Below are 19,627 nucleotides of genomic sequence, written 5' to 3'. Positions count from 1 at the left end.
CATACATACATACATACATACATACATACATACATACATACATACATCTTTAAAAAATTTAAAACTTTTTTTTAACATCTAGTTATTTGTCGGGGAGGGGAGGGTGCATTTGAGCCACAGGATGGTGTGCAGGAGGGAAGACAAGTTGAAGGAGTTGCTTCTCTCCCCCCATCATAAGGGAAGGGCACCTCTCCTGGTTGTTTTACTTGCCCTAGAGTTGAAACTGTTTGCTTTAACCCAATGGTAGAAAAATATCTGCCCATCATATACCTGATGTTTCCAGTACCTGAAATGTAAAGACAACAGGACAATAAAAACACAAGTAACCCGTTTTAAAAGGGCAAAGTCCTGAGTGGACATTGCTCCAAGAAGACACACACATGGCTCGCTGCCCAGAGAAATGCGGTTAACCAATTATTCGGGGAAACAAACCAAAGTCACAAGGTCGCACCCACGTGTGCTAGAACGGCCGCGGTTAAAAAGTGCGATACATCGGCACGAGTGCATAAAGGCGGAAACCCTCAGATTGGCAGGCGCGGTTGCCAGGCGGTACACCTGTAGCTTCTTCAGAGGTCCTCCTGAGGTTCAGGAAATCAGCGCCGAGCACACTGCCCAGGTATGCATCCCAGAGTGCGGCAGGGCAGACATGGCCGTCTCGGTGTACACCCCCGCTCCCCACAGACGGCTGTGAGCCACCCTGTGGTGCTGGGAACTGAACCCGGGTCCTCTGGAAGCGCGGCCGGCGCTCTTAACCACTGAGCCGTCTCCCCGGCCCAATCGAGTTTAAAAAGACAAACACCAAAACCTCACCCACAAAATGCCATAATGTAAGCCGGGCCGCACTTACAACCACCCATGGCCCCGGGGCGCCGGCACGCTCGTAGGTGCACACGCCTGAGGAAGGGTCCCCCAGGACGTCCCCGCCCTCCTGCCCGGCCTCTCTTTGAGTTTGGTAACTTGACACACTGCCGTCAAGTGTGCACTGTCGCAAGCGAACAGTTCCTACGTCTTCTTTTCCCTTCTGCCGTCAAGCAGCTTCGCTCCCAGAAGGCCGCAGAGAGCGACTACAGACCGTGACGGAGCGCTTTACGACAGTCGCTTTGTGGCAGCCTTGGGAGAGGAAGATGGCGGCCGCCGTGGCTGCTCGCGGAGCGGGCTCTGCGCCGGCTTTTGGGCCGGAGGCTCTCGCCCCCGACTGGGAAAGCCGAGAAGTGTCCACAGGGGTGAGGCAAGGGCCGGAGCCCGGAAGGCCTGCGCTAGGCCTGACGCGGGGGGGGCGTGAAGCCGGAGCGGCTCGGGCGCAGTGTGCTGCGGGAGGGTGGTTCCGCGAGGAGAGGGGTTCGTGGGATGCGGGCGTGCTTCCCGGAGGGCGGTGGGCGGTGGGCTGAGGTTCGGAGGCTGGGACTGTGAGGGTTGAGCCCCGTTAGAGTTGACGACGGGCCCGCGGAGCACGGGTTCGCATAATGGAATCCGGGTGAGGAATCACGGAGGTTGTAGGCTCGACCCTTTCTACGCTCTCCTCCTGTTCCCAGACCACGATCATGGCTGTGCAGTTCGACGGGGGCGTGGTTCTAGGGGCAGACTCCAGAACAACCACCGGGTGAGCTCCAAGCAGGAAAAGGTCGCCGCGTGCCCCGCGCCCCATGCTTACACCCCCTTCTCTCACCCTTGGGTAAAAGTCCGTTCTCCCTCCATCCCGCTTCTCCTCCCTAAGACCTGATAGGTAGCACCAGTATCTCCATCCCTGCAGCCAGAGCGAGACCAGTGGGCGCCTCCTCACTGTGCCACCCGCCCCGCAGGTCCTACATCGCCAATCGAGTGACCGACAAGCTGACCCCCATCCACGACCACATCTTCTGCTGCCGCTCAGGCTCGGCAGCTGACACCCAGGCCGTGGCCGACGCTGTCACTTACCAGCTGGGTTTCCACAGGTGCGGTGGGCAGGGGCGGTAGCCTAGGGGATCGGGGCGCAGGTCACTGACCGGCCCCAGATCCTCACGCCGCTCCTCTGTACCCTTCCGACCCACCTTCTAGTATTGAGCTGAATGAGCCCCCGCTGGTACACACAGCCGCCAGTCTCTTCAAGGAGATGTGTTACCGCTACAGAGAAGACCTTATGGCAGGAATCATCATTGCAGGCTGGGACCCGCAAGAAGGAGGGCAGGTCTGTCGGCCGTTGGTCTGTTGGGGATGTCTGCCTGTAGATGCAGGGCTGTGTGTGGAGGCCTGCCAGGGAGCTTCATCTGCTCTCCCGTGTCCCTAAGACAGACTCACTGAACGTGGACTCGCCTTTTAGCTAGGCTGGCTAGCCAGTGAGCTCTGCAGACCACACCCTCTGCCATTCTCCCAGCGCAGTTGCGGGCGTGCCCAGCTTTTATGTAAGTGCTAGGGACTTGCAATCTGGTCTTGATACCTGCCTAGCAGGCCCTTTAGCACCCGAGCCAGCCCCAGTCTCTGTCCAGCCATTTTTAAGTGTGTCTGTCTATCTCTGGCTTACCGTAAACTCTCCCCAGACCAAAATCAAAAGGGACGGGTGGACGTACATGTTTTGGGAAGGGTGCAACTGGTGGCCTTTCCCCCACCCCACTCCACCTGGCAGGTGTACTCCGTTCCCATGGGGGGTATGATGGTGAGGCAGTCTTTTGCCATCGGAGGCTCCGGGAGCTCCTACATCTATGGCTACGTTGATGCCACCTACCGGGAAGGCATGACCAAGGACGAGTGTCTGCAGTTCACCGCCAATGGTGAGGATTTGGGCGTCCAGGCCTGCGGGCTTCATAGCTCCTTATTGTCACCACCTAACTCCAGACCCAATCTCCTCCTCTTATCTACAGCTCTCGCTTTGGCTATGGAACGGGACGGCTCCAGTGGAGGGGTGATCCGCCTGGCAGCCATTCAGGAATCCGGGGTAGAGCGGCAGGTACTTTTGGGAGACCAGATACCCAAATTCACCATTGCCACTTTACCGCCTCCCTAAATCCTAGTATTCTGGGGTGTAATAAAAGATATTCATACTGATGCAAAAGTTAATAAACAGTTTGTCAAAGAGATGTTTCTGTTTTGGGGTTCTTTTCTTCAAGCTTGAACTTATCAGATCCTTCTTTTGTATAAACTGCACCGAACCTGGTGCAGAGAGGTGAGGAAAATTCATAGCCGCTCTGTTATATTACTGCTTTTACTGTTGGATGATTTGGGGATAGTTTTATTTTTTTGTCACCTGGCCTTGAACTTGCGGCGAGTCCCCTGCCTTTCCTTCTTGAATGCCCGGACCACAGATGTATACAACATACCCAGTCAGGAGTGGTCCCTGAGCCTTTCTGTAGACCATACTTACTCTACACACCCAAGTACCTAAACCCCCAGAATGTGGTTGACAGAGGCTGCAGCAATGTCCTCAGTCCAAGCTAGAACTCAGAGTCATAAGACCTGGGGTCCCCTCCCCTGCTCTGACGCCTTTCATCATGGTGGCGGCTGACAGGTTAAAACTCTTCCCCAGGCCAGACTCGTGGTCCCCTCTTTCCCCTGTCACTCAGTAATCACTCAGCAGTGTGACTTCTTTGTCTTTGGGGAAAGAGGTGGGCTTTGTCTAAAGTAGAAATAGAGATGGTGTTGGGTGGCAGAGGGCAGCCTTAGGGAGTTCCTAAACCGCCATCATGAGGCTGCGCACAGAGTCCAGCCCCTTAGAGCTGTCCTGATCAAAGCGAGGACCTGACGGAGCTCGGAGGCGCTCGATGACCATCTTTGCCATCTTATTTTCTGTAGGCTGTTGGCCAGGAAACCACGAGAGCCGCATTTACAGACTATGCTGAAGTAGCTCAGAGGGCAGGAAGGATGATCCCTCCTGACTCTTACTCCTAAGGAAGGAGGGGAGAGGGAGGTAAACTACCCTAACAAGAGCAACTTGGGGAAGGTTGATTTCAGCTCAGTCTGATCATGAAGGAGAGGGCATGGTGCAGTGTGAAGCTGCTGGTTGCCTTGTACCCACGAGCAGGAAGCAGTGGACTGTGCTGCTTGGCTGTCTGTTTTTATTTACTCTGGGACTTCTACATTTAGGATGGGTCTCCCCGCCTCAGTTAACCTAATCTAGAAACTCTGGGAGAGGCCCAGAGGTTCGTTTCCATGCTGACTGTAAACACCGTGAAGCTGACTTATAAACCATCACAGTGTCGAGGTGCCACCTAAGTGAATGAGTAGAAAGGGATCCCTGACTATAAGCATTTAACTAAAAGCCCGTTAGATGTTCGTGCCCAAACCTGTTCTCCTGAGTCTCTTGTACTTAACCTAACAGTTCAGTCCTAAGAACTGCGGTATGTTGCCATCTCCGTGCCTTCCTCCATGCCAGCCGTATGCAATCCTTTAGCCGTAGAGTAGCCAAAAAGATCGCTGCCGGTATGAGCCGTGGTGTTGCTCTGTGTCGCAGTTCTCCGTGCCAGGCCAGGGCTAGCCCTTGCCCTAACTCTTGAGTTTGGGGCCAGCCTGGTCTACATTGGGAGTTCAGAGTCAGGGAGGGCTACCTAGAGCCACCCTGTTTCAAAACAACCGGTAACAGCCCCCCCCCAAAAAAAAGACAAAACATTCCTCGCAGCTCACCTCCCCCACACTTGACTCTGAAGCCTGATTTAGCAAACTAAACTTTCCTATCAGCCATACCCAGGACCTGCCTCATGCACACGGTTCCCACACGACCACACACTCTCCACCTCTGCCTTGTGCCCCAGACCTACTGCGTTCGCCCCAATCACCCTCGCCCAGCACTCAAGCACAACCCTGGGCGACTCTGAACAAATTTAATGAAGTCATTTCAGACTTGGGACCACCAAGAAATGGGGTGACAGGAGGTGGCCACTTTCTTGCGGGGTCGGCCTCCGGCTGTCCTCAGATGGTGGAGTCATTGGCCGATGCCACGTCGTGCAGCTGGTGGCGGAAGGAGAGACGAGCCTTCCGGCTTAGGTAGGCCCCAGGCCCCGGGGAGGGCAGTCCTCCGGCCACGGAGGGGGCTGTGGCGGGGCTGGGTTCTGGAGGGGAAGCCGGTTCCAGGCCTGACAGGGGAGCCAGAGATGAAGAAAGGGAAGGTCAGGGGCCAGCTCCCTCGCCCTCCCACCACAGTGAGGAAAGGCGCCAGTGAGGGGTGTCAGCGGCAGCAACAGGCTGCAGAAGAGCATCTAAAGAGCCCCCCCCGCCCCCCGCCTCGGGCTGTCGCAGAGACGCCCTCCAGATCCCTCTCCTGCTCAAAGCGACCCAGCGCTCGCTCCAGGCAGTAGTCTGGGTCCCCACCTTGAAATCCTTACGCTTTTACCACAAAGCTTTCATCTTTCCACTTTGCAGGAGCTGCTACAAAATCTTCACGCAGCCTGAGGAGGCGTGAGAAATCTTCCCGTTCTTCTCCCTGATCTGGGGTCTATCTGCCCTAACGCGCTCCAGGCTGCCCCTCCTGCCCCGGTGGCCCCGTACCTGTTCCGCTCTGGGTCGCCCGGGGTCTCCGGCACCTACACCATGGGAAGCACCAAGCCCCCTTCAGACCCATCTCGGGAGTGGAGACTGCGACGCCGGGAAGGGACAGCAGGGCCCCACGGGGAAGGGTGCGGCTTCCACGTCCCCCACCGTGGGCAGACTGCCACTTAGAGCCTCAGACGCCCGGTGATTACAGGCGCCGGGAGACGGGGGGAGCGGGGAGGAGGGGGGCACCTTGTCCGAGTACCTAAATTTGGTGGTCCGCCTGCACAAGGAGGATGTGGGGAGGCGGGAGAGGGGTGTCATGACCGAAAGGTCAGCTGTGCAGCGCCCCTCGACCTGGGGTCAGGCTACACGCTGCTGGGAATGGAAGTCTGCTCCGCTTTGAATTTTTATACTTGTAATGGGGCCTCCTGCATGCCAGGCCAGGGCTCTGCCACTAAGCTACCCGCACCAGTTTCTTTCTTTCTTTCTTAAGTTTCATTTTAGGATGCAAATTTGAAGCGCCCAAAACATAAAAATTTAAAGAACGCTAAGTTTTTAGCATGGGAAGCTTTCCCCAGAGAAAGAAATGCGCTCTCGCCAAATGGCCGAATAACTTTTGTCCCAGACAGGGTCTCACAGTATAACTCAAACGAGGCTCGGGGTGACGCTCCTGCCTCCACCTCTCAGTGCCAGGATCACAGGCGTGCACCTGCTGGTCTGCGGCTTGCCCCCGTTGATTGTCATTTGTGGTTGTCGTTTTACAGTGCGGATCTCATAGGGCGCTCAAGGTCACCCCAACACTAAGCAAGGGCTCAGCTGTACTGACCTTCTGAGGCGCTGTTCCTCTCCTGATTTTACAGATGAGGGAAGGGGGTCACGAGAGAAGTCTTTTAATTAATGTTTATTTTATGTAATTTGGTGTTTGGGGGTTGTGTGAGGGAGTCAGATCCCCTGGAACTTGAGTTCCAGACATTTATGAGCTGCCATGTGGGTGCTGGGCCTTGAAACTTGGTCCTCTGGAAGAGCAGCCTTGACCTCTGAGCCGTCTCCCCAGCCCCCAGATAAAATCTTTACAATATTGTTAGATCCACATAAGAAGATAGTATGTGGTCTCATACCTCCAACCCAGCTTTCCAATAAGCAATTCTGTTCTTTATAATATGCATGTGGTTTTTGTTTTGCTTTGGCTTGGTTTGGTTTGGGTTTTTGAGACAGGGTTTCTCTGTGTAGCTCTGGGTGTCCTGGAACTCACTCTGTAGACCAGGCTGGCCGTGAACTCAGAGATCCACCTGCCTCTGCCTCCCGAGCGTTGGGATTAAAGGTGTGTGCCAGCACTGACTGGGCCTGTCTCTTTTTTGAAACAGGGTTGCATGTAGCCCAGGCTGGCCTCAAACTCTATGTAGTCAAGGCTAGCCTTGAGCTACCTCTGTCTCCCAAGGGCTGCTACCACATGGGGGGGTTGTTTTTCTTTTGGGATTGGGCTGCAGGGGCGGAGCATCTCAGAATGTTAGCAATGCTCGGGAGGCTGACGCAGAAACACTGCTACCTCAGCCTGGGCGGCAGTTAGACCTTCCTCCTGCCCCTAAAGAGGAAGCTCACTGACACTGTGCTCTTTAGGCTTTTGTGTTTGATTCTTTGTCTGTTACCACACCTGGGAAGAGAGAGCCTCAATTGAGAAAATGCTCTGTATCAGACAGCAGCCTGTAGGCCAGTCTGCTCGAGTGTTGGTGATGGACATGGGAGGGTCTGAGCAAGTATCCTGGGATGGGGCAGAAAAGCAGCTGAGCAGAGCAGAGGAGCGAGCCAGAAAGCCGCGTTCCTCCATGACTTCTGCTTCAGCTCTTGCCTCGGCTTCCGTCAGTGCACTGTGACCCGATGTAAGCCAAGCGAAGCTCCTTTCTGTGTTGTCTGAGGTCTATCTACATAGCTCTGGCAGCCCTGGAATTCCTGACGTAGACCAGGCTGGCCTGTCTGTGCCTCCTGAGTGCTGGCATGAAGGGCGTGTGTCAGCTCGACAACCCAAGCTGCTTTTGGTCATGGATTTTCATATCAACAAGTGCCCTAAATGAGATACTGATTATGTCTGTCCAGAACCCAGCTCCTATCATACAGCTCCACTGAGTTTTGTAATTAGACATTTCATTTCGTGTGTGTGTGTGTGTGTGTGTGTGTGTGTGTGTGTGCGTGCGCGCGCACAGAGGCCGGAAGTTAACACCAGGCGGCTCCCTCTGTCACTCTCCACCTTAAACTTTATTGTGTGTGTGTGTTTGGAGGGCGAGGGCCTGTGAGTGTCCTGCCACGGAGGCGTGTAAGGATGCCAGAAGTCAGCCGCTGCATCAGCTCTCTTCTAAGCCACCGTGAGGCCCAGGCACTGAAGGCCAGGCTTTGTAGCAGGTACCTTACGCTCTGAGCCCCTCACTGTCCCGACCCCCACCTTACTTTGGGAGAAGGGTGTCCTTACTGAGCCTAGAGCCCAGAGACGCCCTGCCTCTCTTCCCCTGAAGTGCTGGGCTCGCTCGCCACCATGCCCCAGTGTGTGTGCAGCCCGCTGACACCTCTCCCGTTCCGCCTGGGGCTCTGGACTCAGCCCTCACACTGCTGCACCATTCCTAAACCTGAGCCATCTCCTGAGTCCATCACTCTAGAGAGTTCCCCTCTGAAAAGCCCCTCTGAGGCGAAGAGGCTGTTTCAGCCTCAGGAGTTGGTGTAACTGTAACCACTCTGCATTGCCCTTTCCTGCGTTTGCTTTCTTTCCACACGGTGGTTTATCTATAGCAACAATTTATGTGCTTTATACTTTATTGCAATATAATTCAGAACATAGACAAAATTCACCCTTTTAAGACAATTCCATGGTGGTTTTTGCTATGTTCACAGTTATATAAGCATCACAACTAATTTTAGATTTCCCATTACCCTCAGGAAACCCTTGTACTCATTAGAAACCATTCCCCACTCCTCCTTCTCCCTAGCCCTGACAGCCACTAATGTGCTTCCTGTTTCTTCGGACTTTTTTTTTTTATTCTGAACATTCCATATTGTGATGGTTAGTTTTTCTGTATTGTTTTGGCTTGGTTGGTTTCATTAATCTGTTGATTAACTATCTAAAATATAATACAAAATACAGGAAAAGCTGGTCCATCCCCTTCTATTTTCTCCCCCCACCCCCAGACCCCACGTACTGCTCATTGTAATTGGGTCAGAACAGAGGGCGACGATTTCACTGTCAATTTGATTAGAGTGAAAACCCCCTGGAGCTACAGAGATGGCTGCGAAGCTAGAAGCACGTACTTGCAGAAGACCTGCGTTCTGTTCCTAGCACCCACATAGCTGCTTACAAGCTCCTGAAACTCCAATTCCAGGGCAGCTGCTGCCCTCTTCTGACCTCCTTGGGTTCCTGCATGCACATGAATGTACACAGAAAATGGAAAAAAAAAACACAACAAAACTCACCTGAGCTTTTCGTGGTGCACACAGCTTTCACCCCAGCACTCAGGGGCTGGTAGGTTTCTGTGAATTCCAGGCCAGCCTGGTCTACAGAGCAAGGTGTAACACTGTCTGTAAACAGCGGCACCAACAGAACATCCAAGGCCTGAAAGAGCACACAGGGCAAGACTGTGGAGATGTTTGTTTGCGGCCCGGGCTGGCCTCACACTCCTCAGCTGCCTCAGCTGAGAACCCAAGTGTGAGTCACAACTATCCTGCTATCCAGAGACACTGAACTGAAGAAAGGCACCAGTATCCACCGGTCTGCGTCCTGGTCTCCCCAGCCCACACACAGTCATTCTGTGCTGGACTGTGTTCCCTTAAACCGTGAGCCAATGAATGAAGGAAGCCAGTGGATGGCTTTCTGCCCGATACTGGGTCACATGAGGAGAAAAGTAACGAATGTAGTGTGAGTCTTACAACGTGTGTGTTTGTTTTGTCTACTTTCACTTAGCTCCATGTTTTCAAAGTTTCTCTTGTTGAAAGTATAAATATCAACGCACAGCTTCTCTTCTTGGCTGAATAGCCCGGCTACACCCTCATCAGCTGATGTACACTTCTCTCCTTTCCACCTTATTATTATTATTATTATTATTATTATTATTATTATTATTATTATTATTATTTTGAGACAGAGTTTCTCTGTGTGGCCCTGACTGCCCTAGAACTCACTCTGCAGACCAGGCTGGCCTGGAACTGCCTCCCTTTGACTCCCAAGTGCTGGGGTTAAAGGCATACGCCAAAACCGCCTGGCTGCCTGTGTGTGCACCATGGAGCCCAGCTTGAAGATGTATTTTTTAACTTTAAAAAGTACATTGTGTGTGTGTGTGTGTGTGAGGAGACACACACCTTTAATCCCAGCACTCTGGAGACAAAGGTGGCAGACCTCTTGTGACTTTGAAAGCAGCCTAATCTATAAAGTGACTCTAGGCCAGGCAGGACTAGGGAGCGGTGGTTCCGACCTTCCCAACGCTGCAGCCCTCAATACAGTCCCTCATGCTGTGGTGATCCCCGGCATAAACTTACTTATTTATTTATTCATTTATTCATTTTTCATGAGTGCTCTATCTGCATGTACACCTGCACGCCAGAAGAGGGCATCAGATCCCCTGGAACTGGAGTTAACATGGATCTGTGAGCAGCCCTGTGGGCGCTGGGAATCGAACTCGCGTCCTCAGGCACAGAGCCGTCTCTGCAGCCCCTGGTTTTGTGGGTTTGACAGTGTCTCTCTGTGTAGCCTCAGCTGGCCTCGACCGCCAAGGTTCACAATGCTTGGGCCACATTCTCTGTGCTGCTGAGCTACCAACGGCCCAGCCCAGGTCCTGACAGGACTCGAAGTGAACCACACACTTGCATGGTCCGGTCGTTTCGCTCTGGCTGTTTACCCAAGAGAGATTACAGCCCAAGTCCTCAAAAGCGGGCGGCGCGTAGACGCGCGTCAGAGCCCACTTGCGGCGGACAAAGCCTCAAACAACTCAAACGTTGGTGGGTGGAAATCTGGAAGAGAAGAAGGAAGGGCAACCCTTAGGATCCGGCGCAAAACGGGTTTTTCTAGACCGGAACTGCCCGGCCCCGAGGCTCCGTGGAGCCGGTCGCGGCCGGCCGTTTCCTGGGCGAAGAAGGTGTCGTCTCGCACGGCAAGCGGCTGGAAGTCGCCATCCTTCCGGTTCTACCTTATCGCCTCCCATCAACCCCGCGGGCCCCGCCGGACCGGGCGGCCCAGTGCCCGCGCGCGCGCAGTGGAGGGCCGGGAGGCTGACCAGAGACCGCAGACCGAGGGCAGCCGCAGAGAGGGCGGCCCGGAGTGGGCGGGGCCAGTGCCCGGGAGTGGGCGGGGCCCGGGAAGTGGGTGGGGCGCGGGAGGGGGCGGCCCGCGGTGTGGGCGGGGGTCCGAGGTGGGCGGGGCCCGCGGAGTGGGCGGGGCCCGGGTGAGCGGCCCGGGGAGTGGGCGGTGCGGGGGAGTGGCCCCAGGGAGTGGGCGGGGCCCGGGTGGGCGGCCCGGGGAGTGGGCCGAGGGCAGAGGGCGGCGGGGGCGGCAGCGGGCTGACGCGCGCGGGCGGAGGAGAGCGCCGGGGGCCGTCCCGCCCCGAGGGCAGGCGCAGAAGCCCGGCCCCGCCCCGGCCCTCTGGGGCGGAGGCTGCTGGCTGAGTTCTGCTCCCGGTGCCTGCGAACCCGGCGGGTGCCGGCGGGTGAGGGGCCGGGGGCGCGGCGCGGCCGAGGTCGGGAGCCCCGGGGGCTGGGCGTGGACGCAGCGGGGCTGGAGCTGCCCCGGCCGTCTGACTCAGCCGCGCGTCCAGATTTCGGGATTTCTCTCCTGGGCGGGGAGCGCGCAACTTCCTCGTTTCCGCCGAGACCCTCGCTGCCAGCCTCTGGGCCGACCGTGAGCTCCGCTGGCCCCGGGGCTCCGCCCTGGACTTACCTCGCCCCCGTGCGAGCCCATCCCTGCTTGGCGAGGTGCTTCTTGGACCGGGGATACGGAGTGAGGGCCGGGCCGAGTGGATCTCGGAGGGGCGTCGGGGCGGGAGGCCGGCCTGAGGCTCCCTGGTCTTCCCAGGATGTCTGGCGCGGAGGACAGCCGCTTTCCCTACGCGGACTACCTGGACTCCAGCCAGCTGCACATGGAGCCTGACGAGCTCGGCACGCTGACGGAAGGCGAGGACCCAGGTACCGGAGAGAGGGCCGGACGGGGACGGGCGGGGGTCCTGGCCTGTGGCACCCACGCCCGCGGGCTTCTTTTCCTCTCAGCGGACCGAATGCACCCCTTCCTGGCCATCTACGACCTCCAGCCTCAGAGAGCGCACCCGCTGGTGTTCGCCCCTGGGGTCCCCGTGACAGCCCAGGTGGTGGGCACCGAGAGATACACCAGCGGATCCAAGGTGGCCGGGCTGCTGCCAGGGAGGGGGCCGAGGGGGCCGGGTGGGGACGGAAGACGTGACTTCGGGTTTTGACGCCCCAGGTGGGAACCTGTACTCTCTATTCCGTTCGTTTGAGTCACGGCGACTTTTCCTGGACCACCAAGAAGAAGTTCCGGCACTTTCAGGAGCTGCACCGGGACCTCCAGAGACACAAGGTCCTGATGAGTCTGCTCCCCCTGGCGCGGTGAGTGGGCTTCCCCGAGAGGCAGGAGCCCCACCCGGAGCCCTGGGCCCCGGTTCCCGGGGGACTGCCCCTGCTTGGTTCTCTTTGTCCATAGCACTGTGCCAATATTTCAGCCGGGCTGGGTGCACAAAATGCCCTCAGAGAACACCCCCACCCCCACCCTCATCTCCTCTCCCCCCCCCCACCCCCCCCCCCCCCCCCCCCCCCCCCATCCCCCACCCCCTTCCGTTCCCAGGATGGAGACCCTTTCTCCCACTCCAGGCCCCGTCCCCAGTGTTTCAGGCATCTGGCCCTGAGCCCTCTCTCCTCTCCTCTATAGCTTTGCTGTGGCCTCTTCTCCAGCCCGAGAGGCGGCCAGTGAGGACATCCCCTCCCTGCCCCGAGGAGGGTCTGAGGGCTCCAGACACAGAACCAGCAAGCAGGTATGAGGAAACGCCAGGTCCCGGAGAGAGGTGTGTGGCAGAAGGCTCTGGCTACATCTGTTTCTCTCCCACCTCCCTTCAGAAATACCTGGAAAATTACCTCAACCGCCTCCTGACCATGTCTTTCTACCGAAATTATCATGCCATGGTAGGGCTAGACACCCGGTGTCTCTCTTCTCTCTCCCACCTTCTTTATTTTTCTTTTTAATAATCATAAAACAGGGAGTTGCTTTGTAATCCTGGCTGCCCCTGAACTTACCATGTAACCAGGCTGGCTTTGAACTCACAAAGCTCCACCTGCCTGTGCTTTCCAAGTGCTGGGATTAAATGCATTTGCCACCACTGCCCCGGGGTGAAGTAGATAGGATCATAGGATCCTCAGGGGCCAAAGGGCAGATTTAGTAGAGCTGAGGGGCTGAAACCCTGATCTCTCCTGAGCTTATTTCTCCCCCTGCAGACAGAGTTTCTGGAAGTCAGCCAACTCTCCTTTATCCCAGACCTTGGCTCCAAAGGACTGTGAGTGTGGGAGCCCCTCGCCCAGGCCTCCTCAGGTCTCACTCCCCACGCTCCTGCTTGAGAAGGAAGCACAGGTGCCCAGAGCCCCCAACTTTCCTGATTGTCCCTGTAGGGAAGGGGTGATCCGGAAGCGCTCTGGCGGGCATCGAGTTCCTGGCTTCACCTGCTGTGGCCGAGACCAAGTGTGTTACCGATGGTCCAAGAGGTGAGGGCTGGAGCCGAGGGGGCTGGGTGGGCAGGGCTGGAGCGGAGCGGGGCTGGGTGGGCAGGTGAGGGGCAGAGCTGAGGACCCGGTAATGCACATGCTCGGCCCTTCCGCTCAGATGGCTGGTGGTGAAGGACTCCTTCCTGCTGTACATGCGCCTGGAGACCGGCGCCATCTCGTTTGTTCAGCTTTTCGACCCCGGCTTTGAAGTGCAGGTTGGGAAAAGGAGCACGGAGGTGCGGTATGGGGTGAAGATTGACACCTCGCACAGGTAAGAGCTCTCAGGTGTGGCTTCGGGGGGAGCAGAGCTTAGGTAGCTTAGCTAGCCCTGTGTGAGGGAACTCCTGCAGTAGGGACTCTGCCACAGGGGCTTGGGACAGATGGGGAGGGGCTTCTCCCAGTTCCTGTGACCCCAGCTCCCAGGGACGCTGATGACCTCTTCTGGGTTGTCTGAACATCTTCACTCACACCTGTGCACATGCACAGAAGCAGACATGCAGACACAGGCGCAGATACAGGGAGACACAGATGCAGACACACACACTTAACACACACAGACACTGTAACTTGTGAAAAACAAAAGTTGCTGGGCATGGCCGTGCACACCTGTAATCCCAGCCCCTGGGAGGCTGAGCTGGGAGGATAGACTCCGAAGAGCCTGAACTCTGGTGAAATTGTCTTACAAAAGAGGGAGAGAGAGGTCAGGCATGGTGGCGCAAACCTGTAATCCCAGCACTCCAGAGGCGGAGGCAGGCGGATCTCTGTGATCTGATCTACAGAGTCAGTCCAGGACAGCCAGGGCTATGCAGAGAAACCCTGTCTCGAAAAACAAAAACAAAACCCAACAACAACAAAAGCAAAAACAAACAAAAGAAGAAGAAGAAGGGAGAGGGGGCTGGAGGAAGGGACGGGGAGGAGGAGGAAGGAAACTGTGTCCACTTGAGAGCCTAGGAAATGCTGACCACCTGGAGCCCAGCCGTGCCTAAAGCTGTGGCTCCAGCTTAGGGGCTGGTGGGGGAAGTGAGACAAAGTGGGAGCCATAGCAGGAGGTCCCTGGGCCAGACCTAGGCAGGAAGGAGAGAGATCTGAGGTGCCGCCTCGTGTTTCTTCCAGGTCCCTGATTCTCAAGTGCAGCAGCTACCGGCAGGCACGGTGGTGGGGCCAGGAGATCACGGAGCTGGCGCAGGGGCCAGGCAGGGACTTCATACAGCTGCACCGGCACGACAGCTCCGCTCCGGTCCGGCCCGGCACCCTGGCCCGGTGGTGAGGCCCTGCTGTCCCGCTGAGCCTCTGGGTGGCTTTCCGCCCTCTCTGCCCTCCTGACCTACTTTCACATGCTCATCTCCCTGACTCCTAACCTCTCCAACCACCGCGATTTGTCTGCTTTTCCTCGTCTGTCACATCCCTGACTCTTATGAGGCCATCAGCCCCAGCGAGCCTGTGTGTGGAGGAGCACCCCACGTCTTCCGATTTGTCCTGGCGCTTCAATAATAAGCATTTAACTCTGCCTGCCATGTGCCCATCCAGGGCTGGCACTGAGTCCCAGGCTTCCGTGGTTTAGAGAGGAAGTGATCTAACTATAGACCAGGGTGAAGCTGCCCGGGCACCCCAAGGGGAGGCCGTCAGGACAGGCCTCCAGGCGGGCATCCTCCAGCAGGGCATCCTCCAGGCAGGCGTCCTCCAGGAGGGTCCTTTAGTAAGCCGGGGAAGGTGGAGGCGAGAGTCCAGGCAGAGGGCGTGGAAGCTTGGGGTCGGTGAAGGGAGGACCGCCGCTGGAGCCAGAGGGCACCCAGGGAAGGGCCCGCGCTTGGCGGCTCCAGGTCTCGCTAACGCCAGGAGGTTGACTTTCCACAGGCAAAAGTGGGGATGAAAGGACATTTTCGTTGAGGCAGCGTTGAGGGTTCGTTTGTTTTTGTTGCCTTACTTTTGCAGTGTTGAGGACTAAAGCTAGGGTTGCCACGTGTGCTAGGCAAGCGTGTACCTAAAGTGTGTGTGTGTGTGTGTGTGTGTGTGTGTGTGTGTGCGTGTGTGTGTGAGAGAGAGAGAGAGAGATGATTGCCCTTTGGTCCCTTTATCATTCTCCACTTCTAAAATTGTATGCTGTTGTGTGTGAGTTTTTTATGTGCATTTATAGCTCTGTTCCACACTCATGCCTGCTGTGCCCTGGAGGCCAGAAAAGGCATTGGATCCCTGGAACTGGAGGTAGGGATGGCTGTGAGCCACCGTATGGATAACTGGGAATTGAACTTGAGTCTTCCGCAAAAACGAGTGCCCTTAACCACTGTGCCATCTCTCCAGCACCTCCATTTGGGTTTTTGAGACAGGGTTTCTTCTTGAACCTGGAGCTCACAATTTGGCTAGACTGGCCGGGCAGCAAGGCCCCAGATCTGCTAGGCTCACCCACCCACCGCCCCGGCCCTGGGCTCACACACATGCACTGCTCTGCCTGGCCTTTTTATTTTATCGCTAAGGATTTGAACTCCGGCCCTCATGCTCACACAGCAAGCACCTTAAGCCATTGAGCCCAGCGCCCACTGCCTTTTGCCATGTCTGTGTGTCGCGTTTTACTGATGAGGTATCTCTCCAATCCTCCTAGCTAGTTTTAAACTTTTTTGTTTCTTCATTTCTTTTGTTTGTTTGCTTTGTTTTTCCAGACAGGGTCTCTCTGTGTAGTCCTGGCTGTCCTGTACTGGATCTGTAGACCAGGCTGGCCTCCAGCTCACAGAGATCCGCCTGCCTCCGCCTGCCACGTGCTGGGATTCCAGCGTGACCACTGCACCTGGCTATTCATTCATTGTTGATGTTCTGAGACAGGGTCTTACTGTGTAGTCAGTGGGTGACCTTGACCTGCTGGCCTGCCTGCCTCCACTCCCAAGCGCTGGGATCCCAGGCTTGTGCCACCATGCCTGGCTGTGTCTCACTGTGATGTAGGACTGGAATGTAGACCAGTCAAAATGTAGACCAGGCTGGTCTTGAACCGGAGGTCATCCTCCTGCTTCAGCCTCCTGACTGTTGGGATTATGGGTGCATGGCATGGCTGCACACGGCTGAGGTTTATTTGTTTATTTTCATTGTATGTGTTCTGCATGTATCTGTGTACCACATGCGTGCCTCGGTCTCCAGGAGGCCAGGGGAGGGCGTTGTAGTGTCCAGGAGGCCAGCAGAGGGCGTTGCCCTCCCCTGGAGCTGGAGCTGGACCCTGGTGTAGGCTGCCCTCAGGGGTGGGAACTGAATCCAGCGCTGGCCGAGCAGCCAGTGCTCTTTCCCACGGAGTTCTCTAGCCCTAGTTTACCTGTTTTTGATACATCAACAATAGCCACTGTTTGTGTAGAGCTTCCTATGTAAGGGTGAAGCGTGATGGGTCCTATGAGCTCTAGCTCAGTCGTCTCGGTTTTATACAGGAGGAAAAGGAGGCGAGGAGGCTTGGGTCACTTGTCCAGGGTCATATAGCCTGGGAACAGTGGAGCTGGGATTTGCATGCCCGCGAGCAGTGAGCATCAAGACTGCTCTTTATCTCCCCCCAAGACTGAAAAGTCAAATGAAAGGGTGTAGCTCGGAGGTAGAGGATTTGCCTATCTCCCGGGAGACTGGGCCTGATCATCATCAGTGTGTGTGTGTGTGTGTGTGTGTGCGCGCGCGCGCGCGCGTGCAGGACAGTGACTCTGGGCCCGATCACCAGCAGTGTATGTGTGTGTGCTTGCTTGCCTGCGTGTGTGTGTGCGCGTGTGTGGGACAGTGACTCTGGGCCTGACCAGCAGTGTGTGTGTTTGGGGGGGTGAGCAGGACAGTGATGTGATCGAGCAATACAGAACTCAGCTCTCTGTGGCGGTGGACACTGTAATCCCAGCACGTGAGAGACAGACATGGGGACTGACCCAGGACAGCCTGGACTACACAGAATGGTAGGCCAGCCAGGTCAAGACCCTTCCTTAAAATAAAAACAGACACACAGGACAGTTGAAACGGCCACTCCTTCCCCCTGCTCCTTCACAGCCCCTCCGGTCGGCTGAATGCTCTTTCCAGAGGTAACCTTGGCAACAGCCTTGTGTCCTCGTCATCTGTGTGTTTTCACAGGCACGTGGCTGTGGTGCTTCTTGCTTTAACGTACCTTTAGAGATTTGACATTTAGGTGCCTTTTCTTCTGTCTTGAATAGAATGTCCCCACAAGCATAGCCCTTGCCTAAGTATTTGGAATGAGTATTCCAAGAATACAGTTACAGCTGGTGCAGTGGTCCAGCAGGCGAAGCCGCCCTGCCTGGCGTGACGACCGGAGGTCCGTCCCTGGGATCCAGTGTGGGATGACCGGCTGGCTAAAATTGTCCACAGATGTGCTATGAACCATGTACCTCCCCACAAAATAACTCCATGAGGTCGAAATGTTCTAAGTACAGGTCAGGTGTGAATCCCAGCACTAGGGAGGCGGGGGCAGGTGTGTGTCTCTGAGTTCAAGTCCAGCCTGGTCTACAGAGAGGGTTCCAACTAGCAGACTGCATAGTGAATTTCTGTCAAAAAACACAAGTCACTGTATGTGTTTAATGGTATTAAAGAGTGTGCACTGAAGAAAACAAAACATGGAAGCTTATGTTGGGCCGGATGCAGCGCAGCGGAACTTCTGCCTGTGCCCCCAGTCCTGAATTCTATCCCTGGCGGTTCAGAAAACAAGCCCAACACAGAGTATGTGCTTTTGACATTTTCACGGATACCGCCAACTCATAAAAAGTCAGTATAATCAGCCTGGCACGGTGGCACAAGCCTATAATCCCAGCAGGGCCAGCCTGGACTCTCCGGTGAGACCCTGTCTTAAAATACGGGGCAGGAAGTCAATGGCCAGTTGCTGTGGTCTGTGAGAATACCCATTTCTTCATGTGCTGATACCATGTTAAAAGGTGATTTTAATTCCTGGTTTCTGTTTTGTTTGTTCTGTTGAGACAAGGTCTCGTGTAGTCCAGGCTGGCCTCAGCTTCACAGTGACCTTCCTGCCTTCGCCTGCTGAATGTGGAGATTACAGATGTGAAGCACCAAGCCTGGCAAAAGGGACTGCTTCCTTTTTAAAAGTTACTTAAATTGTTTTGTTCATTTTTTTTGAGACAGGGTTTCTCTATGTAGCCTTGGCTATCCTGGAACTGGCTCTGTAGACCAGGCTGGTGGTCCACCGGCCTCTGCCTCTGAGTACTAGGATTAATTCCTGGGCCCCCACTGCCCAGCAAGTTTTTAATTTTAAGCCAGGCATGGTGGCACATGCATTTGGTCTCAGCACTTGGGAGGCAGAGGCAGTCTGAGTTCTGTGAATTGGAGGCCAGCCTGGTCTATATGGTATATTCCAGGGCAGCCAGGGCTATATGTAGAGCCCCCAAAAATTAAGTTTAATTTTTAAAAATTTTATTTATTTATTTTTATGTTCTGTGTATTGGTGTTTTGCCTGCATGTGTCTGTGCATGTGTCAGATTCCCTGGATCTGGAGTCACAGACAGGTGTGAGCTGCCTTGTGGGTGCTGGGAACTGAACCCGGGTCCTCTGGAAGTACGGCCAGTGCTCTTACCCCCTGAGCCATCTCTCCAGCTCCTAATTTATTCATTTATTTATTTTTGGTAGTGTGTATGTGTGTGTGTGTGTATCCCTTTCTCTACCACAGCTCCTTTTTTTTTTTTTTTTTTTTGAGACAAGGTCTTACTGTGTATCCCTGGACAGCCTGGAAATTGCTGTGTAGATCAGGCTGGCCTTGAACTCACAGAGATCTACCAGCCTCTGCCTCCCGAGTGCTGGAATTAATGTCGTGTGCTCCTACACTCAGCTTGTATTTTTGATGTTTTTGAGACAGTCTTACTATTGGCCCAAGCTTGTTTCAGACGTCAGTGATCCTCTGGCCCCAGCCCGCAGTTGCACGCCTGTGCACCTCGTCCTGCTCTAACTTCTTGCGCGTTAGTGGACGGAGCACCTTTCTCTGTGACTGACCACCTCAGTGTCTGCTGTGAGCTCTCAGGCCCTAGTCTTGGCTCACTGTTGGGCTGGCTTCCATGTTTTCTTTTCGTCTGATTTTTTTGCTGTTTTTCTGGAGCTCTTTATTAGCCCTCCTGACATTGGTCAATGTCGTTATTGTGTGGTTTGTCATTTGTGTTTGGCTCACATTGGCACATCACACTATTAATCCCACTAGATGGACCAGATACAATCTAACCTCTTGATCATTCCTGATCTTTGACACCTCTAACCCATGACTATCCTTCGGTCTTCACTCTCCAGAGCTTTCTGGCTTCTGACTCTTCTGACCTTGGCTTGGCCTCCCCCCAGGTTTGTGAATGGGGCAGGTTACTTTGCTGCTGTGGCGGATGCCATCCTGCGAGCTCATGAGGAGATTTTCATCACAGACTGGTGGTGAGTGAGATCAGGTCGGGGCAGATTGGGAGTGTGGAGTCTGTGGCAGAGCAGAGCCGGGCACGGGCAAGGGAGGCAGAGCAGAGCCGGG

General features: G+C 55.4%; 4 protein-coding genes across 5 annotated transcripts in view; 2 read left to right on the top strand and 2 right to left on the bottom strand.

Annotated features, from left to right (window-relative positions):
• The first annotated feature begins 495 nt into the window (after window positions 1–495).
• Psmb6 (proteasome 20S subunit beta 6) lies at window positions 496–3,050 on the top strand. Its single transcript, XM_055594070.1, has 7 exons — window positions 496–616; window positions 1,036–1,223; window positions 1,533–1,600; window positions 1,800–1,931; window positions 2,035–2,164; window positions 2,600–2,744; window positions 2,835–3,050. Exons 2-7 carry the CDS (start codon window positions 1,125–1,127, stop codon window positions 2,975–2,977), a joined length of 717 nt encoding a protein of 238 aa, XP_055450045.1. The 5' UTR covers window positions 496–616; window positions 1,036–1,124; the 3' UTR covers window positions 2,978–3,050.
• A 1,825-nt stretch (window positions 3,051–4,875) lies between these two features.
• On the bottom strand, window positions 4,876–5,524 carry CUNH17orf114 (chromosome unknown C17orf114 homolog). The gene is made up of 2 exons (XM_055594075.1): window positions 5,452–5,524; window positions 4,876–5,039 (listed from the first exon to the last, which is right to left on the bottom strand). The coding sequence occupies exons 1-2, from the start codon at window positions 5,522–5,524 to the stop codon at window positions 4,876–4,878; spliced, it is 237 nt and encodes a 78-aa protein (XP_055450050.1).
• A 4,873-nt stretch (window positions 5,525–10,397) lies between these two features.
• Window positions 10,398–11,362, bottom strand: LOC129666745 (translation initiation factor IF-2-like). The gene is made up of 2 exons (XM_055593987.1): window positions 11,302–11,362; window positions 10,398–11,236 (listed from the first exon to the last, which is right to left on the bottom strand). Exons 1-2 carry the CDS (start codon window positions 11,360–11,362, stop codon window positions 10,398–10,400), a joined length of 900 nt encoding a protein of 299 aa, XP_055449962.1.
• Window positions 10,971–19,627, top strand: part of Pld2 (phospholipase D2) — a 14,961-nt gene continuing 6,304 nt past the window's right edge. For both annotated transcript variants that reach the window (XM_055594048.1, XM_055594049.1), the window contains exons 1-11: window positions 10,971–11,376; window positions 11,477–11,586; window positions 11,668–11,798; window positions 11,879–12,021; window positions 12,341–12,443; window positions 12,526–12,591; window positions 12,901–12,959; window positions 13,072–13,164; window positions 13,283–13,435; window positions 14,278–14,427; window positions 19,453–19,536. In XM_055594048.1, the coding sequence (XP_055450023.1) occupies window positions 11,478–11,586; window positions 11,668–11,798; window positions 11,879–12,021; window positions 12,341–12,443; window positions 12,526–12,591; window positions 12,901–12,959; window positions 13,072–13,164; window positions 13,283–13,435; window positions 14,278–14,427; window positions 19,453–19,536 (1,091 nt within the window). In that variant the 5' untranslated portion in view covers window positions 10,971–11,376; window position 11,477. The remainder of the gene's footprint in view (window positions 11,377–11,476; window positions 11,587–11,667; window positions 11,799–11,878; window positions 12,022–12,340; window positions 12,444–12,525; window positions 12,592–12,900; window positions 12,960–13,071; window positions 13,165–13,282; window positions 13,436–14,277; window positions 14,428–19,452; window positions 19,537–19,627) is intronic.

The sequence above is a fragment of the Psammomys obesus genome, unplaced genomic scaffold (assembly GCF_907164565.1).
Source record: "Psammomys obesus unplaced genomic scaffold, mPsaObe1.curated_primary_1811, whole genome shotgun sequence".
Lineage (NCBI taxonomy): Eukaryota > Metazoa > Chordata > Mammalia > Rodentia > Muridae > Psammomys > Psammomys obesus.
This window is presented reverse-complemented; position numbering and strand designations above follow the sequence as displayed.

What these genes read in the sequence shown, in the direction of transcription:
- Psmb6 (XM_055594070.1), top strand. Translation starts at nt 1,125, where the DNA reads ATGGCGGCCGCCGTGGCTGCTCGCGGAGCGGGCTCTGCGCCGGCTTTT. An exon ending in GACTCCAGAACAACCACCGG is followed by an intron (nt 1,601 to 1,799) that starts GTGAGCTCCAAG and finishes CCCGCCCCGCAG; the next exon opens with GTCCTACATCGCCAATCGAG. An exon ending in TACCAGCTGGGTTTCCACAG is followed by an intron (nt 1,932 to 2,034) that starts GTGCGGTGGGCA and finishes CCCACCTTCTAG; the next exon opens with TATTGAGCTGAATGAGCCCC.
- CUNH17orf114 (XM_055594075.1), bottom strand. Translation starts at nt 5,524, where the DNA reads ATGGGTCTGAAGGGGGCTTGGTGCTTCCCATGGTGTAGGTGCCGGAGA. An exon ending in GGCGACCCAGAGCGGAACAG is followed by an intron (nt 5,040 to 5,451) that starts GTACGGGGCCAC and finishes CTCCCCTGTCAG; the next exon opens with GCCTGGAACCGGCTTCCCCT.
- LOC129666745 (XM_055593987.1), bottom strand. Translation starts at nt 11,362, where the DNA reads ATGGGCTCGCACGGGGGCGAGGTAAGTCCAGGGCGGAGCCCCGGGGCC. An exon ending in CGGGGCCAGCGGAGCTCACG is followed by an intron (nt 11,237 to 11,301) that starts GTCGGCCCAGAG and finishes CTCCCCGCCCAG; the next exon opens with GAGAGAAATCCCGAAATCTG.